Here is a 23894-nt window from a genome sequence, read left to right as displayed (position 1 = left end):
TTTCTAAACAACTGTTTTTTTTTTTTAAAAAGCACGGTAAAGTGACCCCACTGCACCTGTAAGTGGAGTGGGGTCCAATAGAATGTCGACTGACGAGAGATGATTACCCCTCGACAGTCGAAACAATTATGCCGGCCTGTTGGTACCGGATATACACAGGCTGATCCTGGAACGCGACACACTTACGCGGGCCACTGTGGCGGGATTTAATACCTTGTATAAGGTGGTCGCTATTCGGGCGGATATAAAATATATCCTACCACCAGCAAATGATATTAGAAATTGTGCCCAATACGTCGCTATAGGGCGAACTAGCTCTTAGAAAAAAAAAATTATTAGTGAACCACGGTTGCATCCGTTTCGCCTCTGCTACTTCAATATTAGAAATTGTGCCCAATATGGCGCTAGAGGGCGAACTAGCTCTTAGAAAGCAAATTATTGATAAGTGAACCACGGTTGCATCCGCTCCGCCTCTGCTACCCCATTAACGATACTACCGTGAGCTTAAACAACGATGCATTGTTTTGTTTATCACTGAACGCGTTTGAAGCATTACACCATGTCTATTTTGGTTTCGTGCCATATCGCGTGCGGCTGTTCCCCATACATTTCATTTGCGTAAGTCGATAAACTCGTATGTTTTTAATTCGTCACAGTTGAGTCATGTATGTTAATTATTTTCACACGATAGTAGTAACGGTTTTATTGTCTAGTATGGACAGTATCATGGCGATATGTTGTTTTTTGCCCATAGTTCGATAAAACTTCGCGGATTCGCAGAGGTTTTATTATAAAACAAATAGTTTTTTTTGATTTGGGCCCTGAATGGTGTCGCCAAAATTGAACTAAGAATTTAAACATTATGTATTTTAAAATGTTACATCTGAAGGATTATCAATGAGAATCGTTTTCGCTTTCTATCTACTGTACATTAAAACAATAATTTTTTTCGGCTCTGGATACCAGTGATAGTGAACAGAATTTTTGTAATTTATTTTGATTATGCAGTGAATACGGTTCGAAGTAAACTATACCTATTGTATGTAACGTCGTTGGACTAGTGACAATGTAAACGGATTACGTGTCCGGGGTCCTCGGTTTGGGTAACAGTGGGTTTGTTTAAAACTAGTTGACCACCATTGGTATCTTAGATGGGCTATTCAGGGCATGTTTGTACTGTGGTACAGGGAAGCAAAATCATAGACATTTTATTTAAAGAAAATAGATTTTTTTTCTTTATTCCTTTGAATGACGAGATTATATTGTCGTTCGCCTGATGTTAAGCGATACGACCGCCCATAAACAGAAACACCACTCAATGAATTACAAAGTATTGTTTGGTATTCCACAGCGTTTGCCATCCAAAATCTATCATAACTAAGTAAATACTTGAGATTACATGGATTTTCCATAAAAATGATTCATATTAAATTAGTGGGGGATAAATAGCATGCTGTGTGTCATAGTGCACTTCTAGTGGTGACGTGGACGCGAACGGACGTCAAGTGAGAAAGAACTTGTGGTACCATTGATTAACAGAAATTAAGACGTCAGTAATGCCAAGATTGTTTTGTGTAAGTAATCTACGAGTGCGCAATACCAACAGGACTAGTATCTTGTGAATGAGGCGTGGTGAAGTGATAAAGTGTTGTCTACATTTTAACGTCTATAGACGTCTGTCACTTAATGCCGGCGTAGTTTATTGGATGCATTCCGGCTGATCTCGGAAGCGTCTCAGAACGTTGCAAGATGTCCAGGAAAGGGTCTCCGATTTTCAAAGCATTCTTATAGAAACCGGTTTGGTGATCAGGGATTTTTTATTGTTTTTATGAAAGTCGAAACTTTTCCAAATTAATTGCAAGTACGCGAATGTTATCGTGCAACGATTAAAGTTATGTTTCACGCATGCGCAAAAACATGACCGAAATGATTCACTGACTGAGTCAACAGGTCCGGCCGAGGTCACGGGTTTGCTTCTGTACAAATTGGCAGGTCACTGTCATTGTGATAACGATAGATTAATGTTTTTATTTTTGGCGGTTGTGAGCTCGGATAAATTTAGATCGTGTCAATTTGAAGTTAATATTTTTATGGCAGATCTAATGATGAATGGTGATAATCAATAAACATCTGTGGGAGAATTGAGGTTTCTTCTACGCTTGGGGAAGCAGTGAAAATTGTGATATTTATTTGGTATATATTTTGAATTTCTTTTTTTAAGTTGTGGGTACAGTGCATTGTAGGCGAACCACAACGCCTAATTTGGCTATATATACAATGCTAGAGGAATTCTGTTTAATGTCGATGTGATGCTTGAGGGACATTGCTTGGAGAAATGTTTGTTAAGTTTTTGTGTCCGATAATAGTTTTTGTTTTAGTGTACTCAACCTGGTTGATTACGTGTATAAATGGTAGATAAACCTTAATGAGCTTTACTGTGTAATTATTTTTAGTATTGCTTAACATTGTTATGTTGGAATATGAGTTACCGGGATATTCAACTGTCGTAGTAATATAAAAACATAAGTGATTAAACCGGAAGGCGGAAACAGAAGTGCGTTTGTTTCACTGATTACAATGACGTCATGATGTTGCGATAACACTCTTGGTACAATAGAGACAACCCTGTATGACATGTTGTTTTTATTATAATAGAGACCAAACAAACGCATATGAGCAAATATGTTACTTGTTAAGTAGCAACAATCGTAGATAAAAAGAAATTTAAGACGAGTCAAGAATGTGGTGGAAGAAGGCCTCCAGAACGGTGCAGAGTGTTTGGGCTTCTAAAATGAAATATGTTAGTGTAATATAAAACTACGTTTGCAAAGGCGACAGGCTGTAGATTTAGATGCCATGATCAAGTTATTGTCACATGTTGATATTAACACAGCTCACGACTCGGCAAACGTAGTGCAGGACGCTCTCCAGCTAGGTGGAGTGACGATCTGCAAAAGGTCGCTGGTAAGAACTGAATGCAAAGGCCGAAGACAGGGTTAAATTGCTCATATTGAAGGAGGCTTATGTCCAGCAACGGGAAAAGATATAGGCTAATATACCAACACGAAGATTTTACGTAGAGACATCCGTAAAGTCTATCAAAGTGTTAGCTCAAGTAAAGATTCTGGTCCTTAGTTATAAACATCGATGATTTCACTGACAATGACAGTAATCTTCTAATCACAACAGGTGACACTCTTCTTGCGTCGATGTCCTCAATGCTGAGGGTCGTGACCTACACGGATCAAATTATTCCAGACTCATTAGGTGACACTCAAAGATTCGAAAATCATGCCTGATATTGTTTCCATCGCCCTAGTCCTCGCTCTTAGAAAGCTATCGAAACAGCTCCGTGCGAGAATTTCTGATGAATGGTGCAGCGAAATGCCGCATGAATGATGCATGAGTGTATTAACCGGTTAATGGATGCGGTTTCTAAACCGTCTGCCGATGATCTCGATGCTAAAAATATAACGTGTAATGGAAATCGACGCAAAACATTGATTGGGTTTAGCTCGCGGGTCCGCTCGTGTTGTTTCTTGGTATTAAATGTAGGTTTTAGTGGTCGGAGATAATTTTTTGTGAAATAATTTTAGATAATAACTAGATTTTGCTCGCGGCTTCGCCCGTGTGAAGGAGGTTTCCGGGATAAAAGTTCCGCTATATATTTTTCAGGGATAGAAAGTAGTATATAACCTTCCCAGGGTCTTAAACTATCCCCATACCAAATTTTATAAAAGTACTTTTTTGTAAATCGATTAAATACAGACAGACAGAAAAGGGGACTTGTGTTTTATAATATATATAGATAGATTTAGATGTCATTAGTACATGCGATATAAATAATATATTTTAAATAGAAATTATTGAGGCTAAAATTTCATAATAAGAAATAAAAAAAATATCAGGATCTTACTCTCTATTCCACACGTTATTTTGACAGTGCATAACAAGAACAACGCGCCGCGTTTAAAACAATAGAAATTGGCACACAGAATAGGATTCCACACTGATTTCATGAAGATAACATAACACGGCCGAGTTACGAGTTTATACTCTCATAGAAAATAAGGCCACTTTACATACGGAAAGTAATTCTTACACCCAACTCACAAACTTTACCTCTATATTGTTAAAGATATCAGATAGCGACTCGGGTGGGCATAAGCCCATAGCCGACGCCGGATATAGCCATCAAAGTCCGGATATTTGGCTTAATTGCCTGTTATGTTTCTCCCATCAATCAATATTATCAAAACCTCACGGGGCGACTTATAAATCAAAATGGATTTTGGTCCTCAGAGTAGAAAAGAAATAGGTTTAAAATACCTAATTAAGTACATACATATCAAATTTTTTTGCGGTTTCGTTCAATCGTTCAAATGTTTAGGCGTGAAGACGTAAGAAACAGACGGACTTCGCATTTACAATGTGGATAATGTAAGTTCAAGGCTAATCAATCCCAGAAAGGTTAATAAACTCAGCGTGTTTACATATTACATGTAAAAGGTGCGAATCACTTTACTAAGCGAAAAATACTATTTTTGATTGTCAACCCATATTATAGGAGATTTAGCAGCGTTGGACGTCCATTTGCGAGGACAGAGGTGGATAGACGACATGATAAAGGTCTCGAACACGTTGGATGCAGGCCGCTTTCGATAGGTCCGTCTATAAATCTGGGGGAGGCCATATGTTCAGCAGTGGGCTTTATGTGGCTGATTATGATGATGACTATAGGAGATTCAGTATCAGTTGCAGATTTTAAACACCATACATTTGAATGACATACATTTTAGCCGATAATGTAAACAAAGGCATAACCTCGAACGTGAAGACGAAAGCGGAATGGAATGGAACGCGCATTGAATCAATAACGAGATGGATTGAGCTTAATACAAACGTCACGAAAATACAACCGGTTGTATTTAGAGTAATTTATACTTTAAAGTTGTAAAATCTCGTTCAGACGGATTAATTATTGCTCAGCAATAATCGTAATTGCTTAAGAAGTTACGCCGTCTGAACTTGAATGGCGAGGCAATTTTAGCCCTTGTTGATGTATGGGTCTTGTGATATTCAAAAGACGAGTATTGCTATCAATAATTGAATTCGATAATTGCTCCGTCTCATTGAGGCTTAAAAGACGTGGTAAGTTTGATTTTTTTATACTGACGCGTAGAAGTGAAGCGACTGCACTTGATTGTAAATGAACTGACGTCTATAGTGTCGATTCAAGAGATATTAATCCATCGCGAGTAGACAATTACGTCGGTTCGAATTCTGAAAATGATTTCACTAATCAATTACGACGGTATTATTGTTTATTGGCAGTCGTGGCACCTACCATCGCGACGGGACTGTCTTGTGATTTGGCTCTTATAAATAAATAGCTTTTGTCTGCGCCTCTGCCTGTGTGATTTTTTTCCGGGATAAATATCTTCCTGAGACAAAAAGTAGCCTATAGCACTTAGTAGTAATGTAGCTTCCTATTACTGCAAAAAAAATCAAAATCGTTTTAGTAGTTTTTGAGATTAGCACGACCAAACAAACTTTTCAACTTTCAAACATTAGTATAAATATGCACTAAGAAATGCAATCAATTATAGCGATTAGTACTAATTACTATCTTCTGTTTTTCCACGATGGGAAACCCAAGATAAGATAACAGGTGTAAGGTAACTGAAATGTTCGAGCCGGTCGATACTCTTCCTCCAGGTGTCGATGTGTTCCAAAATTTAAACCAAATTGCCGCTATAAAAATCCTTGAAGATGTGTGCCCTCGAATGCTGTGGTGTGCTAGGCACGGTTTCCGCAATCGAGTATTGTCGTAGTAATTTATGTAATTACCAGGCATTATGGATTTAAAATCTATTTTGTTTATGCGCCAAACACGATTTTCGGTTAGTATTGCTAATGTTCATATGTAGACTCCTATTATCTGGCAACTTAGTTGTATAAATAAATTGCTTCTGCTGGTTATAATAAAAATGCTCGTAAAATTTGCGCTCACGTGATATAAATTAGCACGCAGTAGTTTCAGAGTTTATCACGTACGAATAAATAAAAACTTATTTTGACCTTCACGGCACTGCTTACGCTATTCCACTGATCCGATGACCCCACGCCTAGTAAAAATAACAATGCCCTCAGCCCGCTTTAACGACAATAACATGCCATCTGGATAATTAATTCTGGACACGCAGTTAATTGGTATGGCGCGTGCGCGTGCGCATGTCGGGATTCCAGCGCCATCTTCTCTTTGTGAACGCTGATTGCTATGGACCTCACGCCGCTGTAACTGTCCATGACGTGGACAGTTTTTGCAGATGGTTATTGCGCGATTGATCAATTATTGAACTTCGCAGTTTGTTTCGGCCAGCATAATAATTATACTTCTAGCATGCGAAATTGCGTTGGTACCATTTTGGTCTGTTACTTAAGTATTTTTAACATTTTTGTCTTCCATTTTGAGGAGTCTGTCAAAGTTCTGCGTGATGATACTACTGTTTATATGCACTCTTCTAGGCAACCGTTAGCCGAGCGGCTTCCTCGTCTAGTCAGCTGTAAGCATAACTCATTTTATTGTTATCGGTCGCTTACTTGAAATATGCAGATAATATAATTGAAATGTCTAGTTATTCATTCTGATAGCTTATCGCTGAGTCTACGGGGCTTTTGTTGAGTTTCTAAGATATTACATATCAGATGTTGTTTTAGTAGAGTGTGGTGAATCGAAATTGTCATCATTTTTCATTGAAAAAACCAGGTCAGGCTAAGGTACCATAGAATTCACACTCGAGATAAAATATGTTAACAGATGACACAATAAACATTTGTTAGTGCGGATGTCAAATCTATCATGTCAAATAAATAATTTTGGGTAAGTGCAATAATTCCATCTTGACCCACAATTTTTATGGCGTTCGGTTTTGCCCCATCTAGTCTCCACCAGCACTTAAAACCTTGCAATCAGTACTTCCGTGAACCCAGAGTTCGCTTATCGTATTACGAAAGTGAACGTTAACTAGTGTTTCGGCTAATTGCAGCTGAGTCATACGTCGGAATCTCGTTTAGAAGTCGTTCGAGATAAAAACACATGTTCAATGCACCATATTTGGATGTTTCCTTTCTATACGGGTTTATGGCTTGCAATACACGTCGGGTTATTATAACATTGTCTGTCTGTCTGCTAATGTCTGAATGTAAACAAAACCATTAAGTACTTATTAGAAAGTTTTAATGTGAGTGCATATCCCTTTTTAACCTACTTCGTAAAAAGTAGGAGGTTCTTATTAAATGTAGAGTTTCGTAATGCTTTCATTCTGCTGTTTGGCGAAATAATCAAAGCATGGCAACAGCAAGCACCTAGTAATATAGAGTCGTTTTTGAAAGCTATAATTTATTTATATTAAATAGTTAAGCTATATACATAAAAAATAAATTAAATTCGCTCTTTTCTTATGATTATTATCGTTTCGAAAAGATAACTCAATAAATGCATCTTAGATTCCCATCAAGATGTCCGATATCCGCCGATGCGTCTATTTCAACATGCTGATACGAGATTTTATTTAAACGATAAGAGATAAGGTTGATATAACTTATCTAAGAATTCCTGGTTATCTAGACTGTTTGGATATTTGAATTAGATTAAAATAGATTAGTTTATATAAATTAGGATAGGTTAGGTCCAGTTACTAATTCTAATATTCCTGAAAATGGCTCATTAAATGTAGCGTTAAAACTATTTTATTTCCATAGGTGATCATATTGATATTGCGTTTGCAAATGAAAACACACACTCGCCCTTACCTCTGCTAACATTGTGCCGAAAATCATCTAAGAATAACGAATATTTTCACAATAAATCCCGGTTTTATTTTTTGATTATTTTGTAGTTTAGTACAACTATTAAGGCGAATGCGTGAGTGTTTCTGACTGAAAGATTGCCGCAGCGACGAATTCTCTAAAAGTAGGTAGTAGTAGTGGCATTAGTACTTGTAAAATTTCAATTACTTTTTATTTTGTTTGAAACTTAAACTTTTTTATTTGACGTCTATTATCCGAATAAAGACAAAGTGTACTTTTTAAGAAGATAAGTTTGTGGTTCCATCTAGTAACGCAATATCAAAAACTATATAACAATAAAAAATCACGTAATCCATATCGTAATGGTGTTGAAACAGTTTATGTAGTGGAATAGTTAGCGCACGCGAGCGTTAATCCACTTTAGCCGAATGCGCGGAATTTGCGTGCGCCACAAAAATATAGATGTTAAACTTTCGTTGCGTAATGTTTGTGCACGCGGTTCAATGCACGCATCCATTGCGTCAATTTAGGGTAAATTTTATACTACGTGATATGGGTAACCAGTTTAACCAACTCAGTGTTACGCTGAGGATAATTAGTTGGTTTCTTGGTATCACTATTATGAGGAAATTGTCATGAAGTGGCAGTTTTCCAAGCTTCGTATAGTTCTGCCGTTATGTTATGCCCTAAACCCACGTTGGCATTACGCAAGGACTGTGCAAGATGCAGCTTGCATGCAATTTGTGTATTCGAAACCTAAACATGCATGTTAATTGCAAGTTTAATGTAGGAAGTTTTGGACTTACACGCAAGCGTGACGTCACAGCTGTACATAATACTTGCATAATAGAAATGCGGTTTAATAAATCATTTCAATTTTGTCAGTCAGATTTTAAGAGGCCCTAAGAGAACATCGTCCTTTCTTCCGAATAGGGGACCGGACTCATTTTTGTTCTTTATTATTATGAAATATTTACGTTATATAAATTAGAACACAGAAAGAATTATTTAAATCCGGTAAAAAATCAACAAGTTATAAGTCTTTTAATTTCGGTAGAAGGGGTAAGTAACATGAAACAAAAAAGAGCCGCAATACCGACGCGTGACGTCATCGGGCATTACGATGCGTGCGAAAGAAAGAGATGAAGCGATATCCCCACTTCGTGCCCACTTCGGCACATAGTAATATTTGAAATATGAATTACTGGCTCATTTTTTAACCAATTTTAATGCAGTTTTCGCGGGAGGGTTTCTTTTTCGTATTATTAACCACTACATATAGAATAATGTACAAAATCCAACACAGGCCGGTCCCCTATTGCTTTAGTTAGGCGCCTTAAATTCTTTCGGCTTTGCACATAAATGGACATTGGTCATTTGTAATCGTGTGACATCGTTTACCATTTACAGCTTTAAAATATTTCCTACTACCATATTAGGCTCCTACACACGCCCACTTGCATCATTAGCGCGATTTAAATTCCGCTGCGAATTGTTCAGATTTAAAAATACCATGAGTGTCGAGTGCCTGCCGCGTGCCGTCACTCCGCTACAGGCATTCCGAGCAAGTCTATACATTAATTTGTTTGAAAGCTAAGCGTAATAATGCACAGACTCATAATGTAGGAATTGATGATATTATCTATTTTTTTGTACGGGCTCAACATAGTGTCCCCACTGCACCTGATTGTATGTGGAGTTGGGTCCAATAGAATGTCGACTGACGAGAGATGATTACCCCTCGACAGTCGACACAGTTATGCCGCTCTATTGGAACCGGATATACACAGGCTGATCCCGGAACGCGACTCACTTACGTGGGCCACTATGGCAGGTTTTAACACCTCATGTTCGGTGGTCGCTATCCGGGCGGATATAAAATATATCCTATCACTAGCAATGATGTTTTTGTATTTTATATGTGGCCTTACGTCTTTATTCCTATTGGAGCAGGCAGAGGTGTAACTAGTGCACGAAAGCCCACATATCCATCATCGACGTAGGATAGACTAACCCACGTGTCCATCTCGGGGACATCTTCAGTGAGCATACAGCACTAGAAGCACGTAGTGACACCTGATGGACGCTATTAGCCACCTTTATGACATGCGGGTTGGACATGGTGCTACCTATATCAATATCTTATAGCACAATTGAAGTCGATTGGAATTGAACCCAAGTCCAAAACGCCAATATATTACGCTAGATCTATCCAAGTGATAGAAAGACATCAAACCAGTTTAATGTGTCCGTTGTTGTGCGCAGTGTTCGTGCCTGGTCCCGCGGCCCGCCCCCGGCATGTCCAAGAAGCCGGCCGCGCAGCCGACGCTGCACAAGGTGATCATGGTGGGCTCCGGCGGCGTGGGCAAGTCCGCGCTCACGCTGCAGTTCATGTACGACGAGTTCGTCGAGGACTACGAGCCCACCAAGGCAGACAGCTACAGGAAGAAGGTAACCACACATGTTTATGATATAAAAATCTCATTTCCCATAAAACCCAAGTCTAATGATGCTAAGTACCACACATACAACATCACGCATTCATCCACGAAGAGGTATGCAGAGGCGTAACCAGGCCACCCACTTTTCGCCAAGTGTGTTCCGTCCCATGATGTGATAGCCATATCGGGCACAAATTTCAGACTCCGGGCTGATACTGATTAGAAAAACCCAAATATCACTGCTCGACCTGGGATTTCATACCAGGATCTCAGAGCGCTGTCATACCGCGCATGCAGTACCACTACGCCACCGAGGCAGTCATGCGAAGTACCATTAACACCTAAAATTCCAGAATTATCGTGTCGCCTTTAAAAATGGGAACAATTGTCCACTTCTGCTGTTGAAAAAATCTTCTATACTTCGCTCCACTTACGAGTTACTAAAGGATTCTATAATCCGTATAAAGATTTAAGCTAACCGTATGGTAATGGTATTTTACATTGTCTAAAGTATTTTTTTAATTTCCAGGTGGTGTTGGATGGCGAGGAGGTCCAGATCGACATTCTGGACACGGCAGGTCAAGAAGATTACGCCGCCATCCGGGACAACTACTTCCGCTCCGGCGAGGGGTTCCTCTGCGTGTTCTCCATAACGGAACCTGAGAGTTTTGACGCCACACAGGAGTTCAGGTATGATTCTCAACTCATTTATATTATCGCACTTTTAATAAAATAATGACCTATTTCAAAATCGTTAATTTGTGGCAGTCGTCGGAAAACTAATTTTTGTTTGCTACCTTTTTTTGAAGTTGCTATAAAATTGAGCTTATTAAAGATAGGTAAAAAATGAAACCTATAGCATGAAAAAAAATGCAAACAGAAATTGTTTGTTTGACGACTGCCACAAATTGGCAATTTTGGAATGGGTCATTATTTTATTAAGAGTGCGTTATTCACTTCATAGTAAGGTATTATTTTGTTATAATTTTTAATTTTTTCTCATATCAAATGTACAATGATTATAGTACAGATCACAGAAGCGGCATAAAAAATAATATAGTTAAATGATTATTCTAGTTTCACCATCATAAACCTAGTATTATGCATTAACATTTATACGAAAGTCCAAAGTTTCAGAGTCCAGGTGATACTATTTTTTATGGATAATTTGAATGTTTGGCTTTCAGTGATGAAATAGCTCATTGGTTAATTGGTCAATCATTCGTTTTTTTATTGGTTTGAATGACGAGATGAGCTTGGCGTTCGCCTGATGGTAAGCGATACGATTGCCCATAAACAATAGGAACACAATCCAACACTTTGAATTACAAAGTATTGTTTGGTATTCCACTGCGCTCGCCATCCTGAGATATGAAATACTGAGTCTTATTATGTCCAGTAGTTACACTGGCTACAAAGTCCTTCAAACCGGAACGCAAAAGTGACTACTCACTGCTGCTTGTCGACGAAAATAGACATTGCGGTGGTACCTGTTTACTGGTAGTAGGCATCTCAAATGTGAAAGTCCGCCTGGGTAGGTACCACCGCAATGTCTACGGTTACCATCAGGCGAACGGCAAGCTCGTCTCGTTACTCAAAGCAATAAAAAAAAAACTACCCAGGCGAATTCCCACATATGAGAGACCTACCACCGGTGATTATAAAGAGTGACTGTCGCTTGCAGAGAGCAGATCCTGCGCGTGAAGAACGACGAGAACATCCCGTTCCTGCTGGTGGGCAACAAGTCGGACCTGGCCGACAAGCGCCGCGTGCCGCTCGACGCCTGCCGCGAGCGCGCCGCGCACTGGCAGGTGCCCTACGTCGAGACCTCCGCCAAGACGCGCGACAACGTCGACAAGGTACGCGGCTCGAACGACCGCGCCCGCACGGGCTGCTGGCGCTGTGCTCCAACTAACCCTTCACAATAATAACAGTTGATGTGGAGACACGCAGCGCTTATCAGACAAGCGACCTGTCTATAAATATATTTTTAAAGAATTAGTTATTGCACACGATTTCTTCCATGTGAAAGATCTTTCCCAGTATAATAGACCCACTATGTACTTCCATGAAAGAAATTATCGATATGTTAATTCAAGACATGGTCTATTTGTGTGCCAAATTCACATTCAAACTCTTTCGACTACGATATTTATTTCTAACAAGTAACTGAACATTTAAACCTCCGAAAATGTTCACATAAATTCGCTTTAAAACTAGTAACAGATAAAATATTTGTGATATAAGTAAATAGAGGAAGCGCCAGTGTCCCGTGTCGGTGAAGTCATCTTCAGATATCCTAGGTCATATTCCACTAAGCCAAGGCTGAGCTTTGCACCCGCTTCTAGTCCGCAACTCCGCTTGGCTCGGCTGGAATGTTAGAGTTGCGCTAAGCTGCTTGGAATTTGCAAAACAATATTTTTATATCGATATCGATTCATAAATGTATTTCTGGTAGTTTGAAAATATTTTCCGCAAGTTATAAAGAAAATAATAACCAACCACATTTTGTAACTTTTATTGAATGCTGCAATTGTAAAAAAGAAACAAAAAGTTCATAACAGTTAAAAAAGTCGTTTTAGAAGTTTTTTTTATATCGATTTCAAAAATCGATATACACAGATCTTTAAAATGACTTAAAAAAGTAATGTTGAACGTTAATTTATAAATTATGAATTGCCAATATACATTAATCAGTCGATATATTTTGTAAAATATGTTTTTTCTTTTTAATATTGGCTTCTTCACATAGCGCAACTCTATTATATTTTTACAAGAAAACTTTCGAGTAGGAATCTATCCTGTCAGGTCTATCAGAATGAAAACCTATGCCTATAATCTTTTCTTTACGTATGGTTCTTTTATGAGCTTTTTTACCTGAACATCCCCATAATCTAATGTATTGTAAGGTCCGCCTGCATACTTTTGTATATGAAGTACTAAATAAATAAATATATTTTCCCCTAAATGAGAGTTGACGACATCAGATGCCAGCCGTAACAAGAAAGCTAAATCCTTTAAAAATGTTAGTTGGCATTGTTGCGAATGATACCTCAAATATTCTTAATCTCTTGCTGAAATAATTTGAATCCCTTCAGATTATAAAAAGCCATAAAAGAATCACGTTATGTCGGTGGCGGGTGATGTTGGTGTGTTGTCCGGTGTGGGCTGACCCGTGGCTGTCCGCAGGTGTTCTTTGACCTCATGCGCGAGATCCGCTCGCGCAAGTCCGACGACAGCCGCGCCACCAACGGCGACGTGAAGCGCAAGAAGCGCAGGATAATCAAGTGCGCCATCTTGTAGGCCGCCCAACAACCTTTTGTAACTCTCTAAGCCGTGCAAGCTCCAACGTGTCGGGGACGTGTATATACCGCAGTTGTGTAATACTTAGCCTTTGCACTACGTCGCTTGTTTGTCTATGTGGTGTGATGACGCGGCGATGTATAGCCGCTAGGGCATCTGCCAGAATATCGAACATGTTGTCCAAGTATATGCCAGTAATTTAAACGTGATATTGTCAGTGTTTTAGGGATTTTTGATACTCAGTTTATGCAACGCTTTTTAGCACCAAATCCCGGTTCGATTCTGTGCGGAAGTTACAAAGCGTCCGCCGCGTGAGGGCGTGAGCGCGCACTCTCCCTTTGAATGCGCTTCGCTTATGCCGATTTCGATTGTGTGTACTCATTTTAGAATCGATTATATTGTATTCATCAATATTGTTGTTTTTATCGATCAACGATCCCTGTGGAATTTAATTGGAAACTACACCGAGTTGACACAATAGAAATCGGCGACACAGTCTGTTACTGTAACATGGATATGAAGCAGAAAATGCTTGTGTATTCACTGCAATATTACGCCCGTTTTGGTGCTGGAAAAGTATCGAGTACTGTTTATTTCGAAAGAATACGATTAAGTTTTTAGTAAAAAAGAAATTATAAGCACACCCCAGAAGACAAAAAATCCTAGTGATTATGTTTTGTACATTTGTAAATTTCGAAGTACAGGAGAGTTAAGATAATTTTTATACTTTAAACAACTTTTTTTTAAATAAACAGTACACGATGCGTCCTTTTTGATTATTATTGTAATATTTGGAGCTTGTGCTTGCACTTTGTTTTGTACTCGATCAAATTTAATGAAGTACTGAAACTGAAGCAGATGTTTGAAAAGTGTGGCGCCATTTAGAATCGTAATTTCGCGTGTAGTAACCAATAAGCCTAGATAATTAGGATTGTGGTTTTCTTAAATTTACTGGTATCATACGATGATCTCTTAAATACATTTTCATAAAATATTTTAACAGACAAGCTATTTGGGCAATTTTGATTATTAGTAACATTTTGGATGGCGCCATACAATGGCTCACATATAAGCATGGACGGAGTAATTTTAAGATTTTTGTATTTATTTAAATAATCGTTAAGTGCTGAATGTAAGTGTCGATAATGTGTTCCTTGTGTACGCTTACAGAATTGTTATTGTATAAAAATCGTTTGAACAGTTGATATTTTATCGACATTTCGGTCACTAAGTTGAATATCGATTATGAACCTGCAATTCAGAATTTTATTTAATATTTTTTTTTGTAGCTTAGTGATGTGAAGGATATATGGATAATATTTCTGTAAGCGCAGTGTAGCGTGAAAGTTTGCACTGCAGTGTCGTTATCGACTCCTGCGCATGTGTGTCACATGTTAAGACTCTGTAATTTTACGGTTTTCGTTTTGTGTCGTCTGAGAGGGTGGGAGAGAGGCGATGAGAGTGTGACGTTCTTTTGATTTGCTTTAATTACTTATGTATGGTAATAGTTTAGGTGTAACAAATTAGGGTCGAAGAATCTCCTAGCACGCTCATAATATATTTTTGGATACACCCAGACATATTACTGTACATTAGTTATAAAGCATAGTATACAAGAATAAATCGAATAAGACATAAAAGCAGAGGAAAAGAGGTCTTTAGGAAGAAAGTTCGAGGTACGTCCATTACGTTTGATGAACTTGTCAATACAAGCTTCGTAAAATCTTATTAGTTGCAAGGTACTTGTTGATTTTGTGTATGTTGGTCACAATATATTTTATATCGATGATACGAGTGATTTTTATAAGTCAATGCATTTGATAAATTAAATAATAACGGTACGGCGGCGACAATGAATTCGATGATACTTAAAACTTATTTCATTTAACACAGGGTCGATATTGGTGTAACATAAATAAAGCTTTGAGCCGAGAAAATAAAACTTTGAGCTGATTTTTGCTATATCAATTTGAATCGTATGTGAAATGATTTCAAATTTTGTCTAATTCATTGTTTTCCGTCACACCGTAAGTTAGCGTTGAGCCTAACATAAAAGGTTTTTAAACGTTAATAGTTTAAATTTATTTGTAAAATAAAATTTATTCATCGATATTTTGGGGCTTCAGTTATAAGTATCGATATCGATATTCGCCGTAATTTGAAGAATATGGGATGTTTAATTTTATAATAAAGTTAGATGTTTGCTAGTTATTACACTATGTATATGTGGGTAGGTATATAAAGTTGAGTGTATTTTGATAAAACACACTACTTACATCATAATACAGAGGGCCAAATCGATAAATTTCAATTATTTTTGCGATAGAGATTAGTACATACTACACGTATACCAGGTGTTGTCGATAAACAGTGCAATAAAGTGCATAAAATTCGAAAGAACTACTTTATTTACTCAAGGCATCGAATTATCATTATTATTATCAAGCTGTGATGTTTATCTTCAGTACCGCAAATATCCTTCATACTTTTAATAAACCCAATCTGTCTAGTTTCCCAGATTTTGCAAGGTCACAATATGGTCCTCGTGATACTATAAAATGATATTGGGTTACTTATAATGCTGTCCAGTTGTGTCCGCGTAAGGACGTATGTAAGATTATCTTAGCATAATATTTGTAGTCTGTGGATGCGTCGCGCATGTCGATGTCGGTAGGAGGGTAAATTATGTCGATATTTTGACAGTTCTTACGTCAATCGATACCCATGACAAGTCTGTAATTCCAGTAAGCAGAACTCCCGAACTAGAGAAAGTATTAAGTGATTAATTCTCCTTAAGAAAAGGCTTTTTAAAATTCTTACGTTTATCAATACAGCTTAATCATTTATCATGATAAGCGATTTTAAAATTCGATAGAACCTATCGACTTTATCGACAGCGCCACGATTGAAGGACATTTCTTAACGGTCGCGTTAACTGCCATTGTTATTTACATATACAGGCTGATAATTTAATCTTATATCGATATTAACTGTCAGTATACTTCGGTTTATTGGCTTGAAGAGTTGGACTGAGATTATACAGAGCTAGATAATTGCTTGTTTATTCAACAGTTGACTTCCTTTTTGAATTTTCGGTTAAAATACTTTGATTATTACTAGAATGTAAATAACTGATGTTCAGCAAAAAAGATATACCCATTTTATATAATAATGTCAACAATATTAACACGTAATCGGGTTTTCTGCGTATATTTTTTTCTTATAAGGAGGGTCTAACAACTGGCTACAAATGATTGTTCATTAACATAAATAGTGAAATTTCATAAAACATTTATTATATTCAAGTTATTAGTTTCGTTTATGGCGCAGGAACTGGCTTCAGCAATATATATTGTAAACAATGGGACATAATCTCAGTCCAATTCTTTTATTTTCTAATCGATCATAATTATCAAATTACATGTAGGGGCTCAGCCAAGTGGCAATATTAGTAAAGAATAACCATTTCTCAATTCGATACTTTCACCAAGCATGGAATATGGCTTTGTGTATCATTTATAAAAGAAAAGCGAGGCCAAGAACAAATATTAGTCTAACTAATAAACTACATTTTCGCGCCAGAGGTATCGAATGGCGAAGTGGAATAAATTCTGGTTAATATTTGCCTCTTCGCTGTGCGCCGTGGCTGTTTGACAACTGTTATCGTAATATAATTCCTATAGCGTAGGTTATTCGCATGTATGTCGAACTCACAGGAACAAAGTATGAGATGAATGTGGTAAATATACAGATTTGCATAATTATGTGTTTATTTTTTTTTCACGTTGTCTGCGTTCCTTTGTGTGGGTTTGTTTGTGTGAGGGGCTGGAATTGGCAATTTTTTTATAAAAAGTACATATTTGGAATCTCAATGCATAGTACGGTCGATTTTCGTTGGCTTTGAAGTTAGTCACGAGAATAGTCCTTGCTTTGATAGATTGGATGTGACAAAATACCTAAAAGTAAAGTGCCTAACTTCGGACCATCCGATATAAATTGGCAGTACAATATCTTTTAACGACTTCTACGGAAAGAGGCTATATTTAAAGTAATTACTATACTAGTGCAGCACACCACCTTATCGATATAAATGTAATAAGTAAAAGGTGACAATATATGTTGGATGATAAGTAGATTTGACGCAGTCCCGTCGGTCCCGCAGGCGTTCGTCACACTCATTCGGCAGATGTCGCGGCAGAAGCGCGGGCTGGCCGCGGACGACCAGCTGTCGGAGGACACGAAGCGGCGATGCGCCGCGCCTTGCTGTATCCTCTGCTAGACTCGATACTATAAGATGGCGGATGGTCGCAGGGATGTTGACTTTATATTGTGACAAAGATTATTAAAATCCGTTTAAAGTTTCATTTCAAGTCTTGGAAAGCAGAACTGACATCAATACCCAGTAGATTATATACTAGCTTTTGTCCGAGGTACCGACCGCATGAAAAGAGTTTTTGCGGGGTAAAACTCCCACTATAAATATTCTTGAGATAAAAAAATCATCTATGTATTCCCCAGGGTCACAAACTGTATATGGAGTTTTTTTTATCGCATTCAGATTTCAGATAGATGCGGCGGGTGACTTTGTTTTGAAGTATGTAAAGATGGATTATTTTTTTTAAAGTCAACATCCCTATTTATTGTAGTTATAATTTAACATTGCCATCTGTCAACTTATATTTCACAAGGTACAATACTAACTGCTTCAGTCACCGCCACTAGTGGCGGATTTGGCAATTTGTGGTCGATAACCATTGACATCGATGTGTTATAGAGATCCAATATCTCGAATGTTTGTCGTACACATAGTGTTTGGAGACATCGGTGTTCTAAAATCGATAGTAAAAGCATATTATCGATTAATATTGTCTATTCGATCGAGATATGCCAATAACAAGATTATTACATAATCGATGGCCATATTGTTTACTTAAAACATTCCAATATTTTCTGAACCCTAGGCTTTATCTATTCGGCCTTTGACGATGGACCTCTAGTATTCGCCCAGGACAAAACCCTGAGGGCAAATTTTAGACACCCGTTTAATATTTATAATAAGTTTATCTATGTGATGCAAGGCCTGATATTTGTTGATATTTTATGAGAATCTGTATTATTTTTACGTCCTTAGAAAAAGTCCTTTTGTTGGGCTGTCGTATTAAACCGATCTCACTATCTTTCAATCGGAAATTCTAAATCATTACTAAACTTTTTGGACATCTTCTGTTTTACACTTAGACGGCTAGATGGCACTGTTTTCAATTTATATAATTATCGAAATATTTGTACATAAATTTACATTATAAATAAACGATAAAATAACTTGCGTATTATTTATTTTATATAAAAATAATTACAAAACATCTTCAATTCAGTCTATATATTATTTACACAATATATTATTGCAAATAAACATTTCCAAAATATTAAGCTTACATATAGTTCTTAGTCTGGTGCATTTTGCCTTAAAATGAAGACTAGAGTATGACTTATTACAGTGTATTTTAAAAACTAAGATTTTTTCAATTGCATTACATGTTGTGGCTTAACTGTTTTGAAATATAACTACATTTGCGGAGTGCAGAGCGGTAATTCTCTATGGCATACTGAGTAAATTTATGCATCTATTTAAATATGTGAAGTATTTCGCTGATACAGGTTGGAAATGGGTTCTTTGTAAGGTCAAGATATTTTATTGGCCATCTGGCTTTCTCATTGGCAACGCCAAAGGTTACAATTTTTCGACAGTTATCGATTTCTCATACTGCTATATCTACAAATAACTTTACCACCAAGTTATAGCTGATGTTTGAGTGCACATATTCAACCTTTCAAGCTTTTTGGCTTTTACAATGTAAAAGTTCTGCAACAAGCTACGTATAACAAAATATACAAGCTGGTAGCTTTGACCGCCTCACGATAAAATATAAATTGATAAATGATATTCTCAAAACACAAACATATCCTGTCACGGTCAAGATTGACCGCTCTGATGATGAAGAAGGCTTCACCAGCTTCACCAAGTACAGTGGTACGCAGTCAGCCGAGCTGGCAGTGGTGTCCGCAGCCGGCCGGACATATCTGGTGCTTGTCCATCCACGCGCGCATGTGCTCCAGGTGGCCGCCGTGCGAACAACCCTGGCACCACGCGTATAGACCGCGCACCACCTGATAAAAAGGAAGAATGACAATGAGATCCGGCTTGAAGGACCATTGATATTTTTGTATTATGAGTATCAAGTTTGGGGTAGTTCAAGAAATAGTTAAATTTCGTTATATCGGTAAATTTGAAAGTAAGGGTTGGACCGATAGTGTGTTTGTATGTACCCGGTGGCAGACGGCGCAGAGGTCGGGCAGATGGTGCGGATGCCTCGGATGCACGGGCGGCGCGCAGCGGTCGCAGGGCGCATGCGCGCGAGTCCGCCGCCCGCAGCGGCCGCAGCACGCCCACACGCCCGTCGACTGTTGCGACACCGACCACACGCTGTTCACCCACGCGCAGCGAACCACCTGCACACACACACACGCACACACATATATACACATTACATTTACAGAATAATACGTACTTCCCACAATATAAAGTTAAATAAATTAATTCTCAAGAAAGAACGACATCATTCAATTATAATTATAATTATCTATATAATTCTATGAAAACATTTAATTCGAAAAACACAAATTATTCAAATACACGTTATATACCATTATTCGAGAAATATAAATTATTAAAATCATTATCACCATAGGAAACATAATAGTGACTAAATAATTATTGTTGAATTCTGGTTCGAAGGACCACAGACATTGGAACTAAATACATTATAACATCAAAAAACATCAATTTGTCAATAAATAAAATTTTATACGTTATAAATATTTTGATAATAAAAATCATAAACAGTAAGTGTGTTACCTCAGTAGCAATATTCCAAAGCTTGTGCCGCTGAAGGAACTCGATGTAGCCGAGCAGCCAGTGCTCCTGCACGCCCTCGTCGATGTACGGGAACAGGTCGCTCCTGGAATTTAAGGAAACATTCAATAACACCACAACGAACAAACTTTACGATACATCAGATCATGAGCTAGTTGTGATATTAGATAGCGGGTTTGGTTTACGACCCGATGGACCCAGGGGAGAGAGTTGTAAGTGACCTGTACTCGTGCAGCACGAGCATGACGGCGGCGGCGGTCTGCACGTCGCCGAGGTCCGCGTGCAGACGGAGCGCGGCGGCGAGCAGCGGCGCGGGCTCCAGCACGGGGGAGAGAGTTGTAAGTGACCTGTACTCGTGCAGCACGAGCATGACGGCGGCGGCGGTCTGCACGTCGCCGAGGTCCGCGTGCAGACGGAGCGCGGCGGCGAGCAGCGGCGCGGGCTCCAGCACGGGGGGAGAGAGTTGTAAGTGACCTGTACTCGTGCAGCACGAGCATGACGGCGGCGGCGGTCTGCACGTCGCCGAGGTCCGCGTGCAGACGGAGCGCGGCGGCGAGCAGCGGCGCGGGCTCCAGCACGGGGAGAGAGTTGTAAGTGACCTGTACTCGTGCAGCACGAGCATGACGGCGGCGGCGGTCTGCACGTCGCCGAGGTCCGCGTGCAGACGGAGCGCGGCGGCGAGCAGCGGCGCGGGCTCCAGCACGGGGGAGAGAGTTGTAAGTGACCTGTACTCGTGCAGCACGAGCATGACGGCGGCGGCGGTCTGCACGTCGCCGAGGTCCGCGTGCAGACGGAGCGCGGCGGCGAGCAGCGGCGCGGGCTCCAGCACGGGGGAGAGAGTTGTAAGTGACCTGTACTCGTGCAGCACGAGCATGACGGCGGCGGCGGTCTGCACGTCGCCGAGGTCCGCGTGCAGACGGAGCGCGGCGGCGAGCAGCGGCGCGGGCTCCAGCACGGGGAGAGAGTTGTAAGTGACCTGTACTCGTGCAGCACGAGCATGACGGCGGCGGCGGTCTGCACGTCGCCGAGGTCCGCGTGCAGACGGAGCGCGGCGGCGAGCAGCGGCGCGGGCTCCAGCACGGGGGAGAGAGTTGTAAGTGACCTGTACTCGTGCAGCACGAGCATGACGGCGGCGGCGGTCTGCACGTCGCCGAGGTCCGCGTGCAGACGGAGCGCGGCGGCGAGCAGCGGCGCGGGCTCCAGCACGGGGGAGAGAGTTGTAAGTGACCTGTACTCGTGCAGCACGAGCATGACGGCGGCGGCGGTCTGCACGTCGCCGAGGTCCGCGTGCAGACGGAGCGCGGCGGCGAGCAGCGGCGCGGGCTCCAGCACGGGGGAGAGAGTTGTAAGTGACCTGTACTCGTGCAGCACGAGCATGACGGCGGCGGCGGTCTGCACGTCGCCGAGGTCCGCGTGCAGACGGAGCGCGGCGGCGAGCAGCGGCGCGGGCTCCAGCACGGGGGAGAGAGTTGTAAGTGACCTGTACTCGTGCAGCACGAGCATGACGGCGGCGGCGGTCTGCACGTCGCCGAGGTCCGCGTGCAGACGGAGCGCGGCGGCGAGCAGCGGCGCGGGCTCCAGCACGGGGAGAGTTGTAAGTGACCTGTACTCGTGCAGCACGAGCATGACGGCGGCGGCGGTCTGCACGTCGCCGAGGTCCGCGTGCAGACGGAGCGCGGCGGCGAGCAGCGGCGCGGGCTCCAGCACGGGGAGAGAGTTGTAAGTGACCTGTACTCGTGCAGCACGAGCATGACGGCGGCGGCGGTCTGCACGTCGCCGAGGTCCGCGTGCAGACGGAGCGCGGCGGCGAGCAGCGGCGCGGGCTCCAGCACGGGGGAGAGAGTTGTAAGTGACCTGTACTCGTGCAGCACGAGCATGACGGCGGCGGCGGTCTGCACGTCGCCGAGGTCCGCGTGCAGACGGAGCGCGGCGGCGAGCAGCGGCGCGGGCTCCAGCACGGGGCGCGCCTCGTGCTCGCGCACCGACAGCGGGCCCAGCTCGCCCTCCTCCATCTGCTCATGCAAATAAGACAAAATAATGGTAACAAAAAATTGTAATGAAAGAACATTCTCGTTGCGGCTAGGCAATACTGGCAGTTGGATTTATGACTTATCTCATAGTCAAAATACTCCGCGATTCAAGTGGTACTGACATGCATTCCGTGATAGCTGTTAGCGTTGTGGTCGAGGTTGGGTGGCGCGGTGGAGGCGGAGGCGCCCGTCCCGTTGGACCCGGAGCCGCTGGACCCGCTGCCCGGGGACGAGCTGCCTCCGGGAGACACGCCGCCCGCGCCGCTGCGACCTGGAATAACTTGTACCATAGAGATTGTCTATGCTCGGACTGAGTAATACTAAGAATTGGTTAATGGAATAATTTTTGTGTTTGATAATTTAACGGTTACCGACGCCTCAGATAGCGCCCACCCCATAGACTGCAAGTGTAGTAGTGTAGTGTAGTGTGCTGACCTGTGGCGTGATCCTTGTCGTCGTGTTGCGCGGCGTGTTGCGCAGCGTGGTGTGCGGCGTGCAGCGCGTGCTGCGCGTGCGGCGCGTGGGGCGGGGGCGCGGGCGGCGGGGCGCTGCGCAGCGGGAAGGCCTCCTCGGGCAGCGTCCAGTCGGCGCCCTCCACGTCCACGTAGTGCGCGCTGGCGGCCGACACCCAGCCCGCGCCCTCCGACGTCGAGCCTTCTGCGCCGTCCGACCCGGATCCAGCCTCTGCATATAGAACTTAAACGTGTTTTTAATCAAAACATAAGTTATTTTAATGTCAGCTAAATAATGGCAGATTGACCGTATTTTTGTAATTTATCGTGAAATTTAATTTTTAATTCAATTAATATCCAATGATATTCTAAACTGACCGTCGTTACGCATCTTGGCGTACTTGGCGGGCGGTATGTATATGCTGAGCGTGGGCATGCCGAGCACGCCGCTGTTGTGGAACTGCGTCTCCGGCCACTGCTCCACTTCTTCCAAGGGCTCCTCTTCCACGGCGCTGCAATTGTACAACATCTGAATTCTGAACTAATTCTCAAAACTAAACTTTGTGTTAGGCAACACAGAGTTCAATATTGACGGCTTTTACAATATGAATAAGGTAGTTAAATAAGTGACCTGTACGTGTGCGTGGGCTGCGGCGGCGGCGGGTCGTGCGCGGGCAGCGGGTCGCGCGCGGGCGGCGCGTGCGGCGCGGGCGTGCTGCGCGCCGCCGCCGCGCGCGCCGCGTACACGCAGCGCACCACCTCCCACACGTGCCCCACCTGCCACACCCGCCACCACTCTACTCATACCATCGACCACACTATACCAACCCAGGCTTAAACCGAGATGGTATAAATAAGCTCCAGAGTAATAGGGTACCGGACTCATTTTTGTTCTTTACTATTATGAAATATTTACGTTATA

At 41.4% G+C, this 23894-nt stretch overlaps 2 protein-coding genes across 5 annotated transcripts in view; one reads left to right on the top strand and one right to left on the bottom strand.

Annotated features, from left to right (window-relative positions):
- LOC115447533 (ras-related protein Ral-a) overlaps positions 1-18879 on the top strand; it is a 24211-nt gene extending 5332 nt beyond the window's left edge. For 2 of the 4 annotated variants that reach the window (XM_030174646.2, XM_030174643.2), the window contains exons 2-5: positions 10078-10263; positions 10783-10943; positions 11938-12112; positions 17719-18879. In XM_030174646.2, coding sequence (XP_030030506.1) covers positions 10111-10263; positions 10783-10943; positions 11938-12112; positions 17719-17835 — 606 coding nt within the window. In that variant the 5' untranslated portion in view covers positions 10078-10110 and the 3' untranslated portion in view covers positions 17836-18879. Of the gene's footprint in view, positions 1-1494; positions 1575-10077; positions 10264-10782; positions 10944-11937; positions 12113-13442; positions 17321-17718 lie in introns of those variants that run through there. The other 2 variants (XM_030174645.2, XM_030174644.2) reach the window with 2 other exon arrangements.
- The window catches only part of LOC115447540 (GATOR complex protein WDR24), a 17474-nt gene continuing 12455 nt past the window's right edge, over positions 18876-23894 (bottom strand). The window contains 10 exon segments of the mRNA XM_037438486.1: positions 18876-19724; positions 19884-20066; positions 20473-20575; positions 20712-21310; positions 21409-22077; positions 22080-22502; positions 22643-22791; positions 22956-23216; positions 23351-23484; positions 23604-23749. Of these exon segments, the coding sequence (XP_037294383.1) occupies positions 19596-19724; positions 19884-20066; positions 20473-20575; positions 20712-21310; positions 21409-22077; positions 22080-22502; positions 22643-22791; positions 22956-23216; positions 23351-23484; positions 23604-23749 (2796 nt within the window). The 3' untranslated portion in view covers positions 18876-19595.

The sequence above is a fragment of the Manduca sexta genome, chromosome 14 (genome assembly GCF_014839805.1).
Source record: "Manduca sexta isolate Smith_Timp_Sample1 chromosome 14, JHU_Msex_v1.0, whole genome shotgun sequence".
Lineage (NCBI taxonomy): Eukaryota > Metazoa > Arthropoda > Insecta > Lepidoptera > Sphingidae > Manduca > Manduca sexta.
The sequence above is the reverse complement of the archived record's forward strand: the minus strand, read 5'-3'. Positions and strand labels throughout refer to the sequence as shown.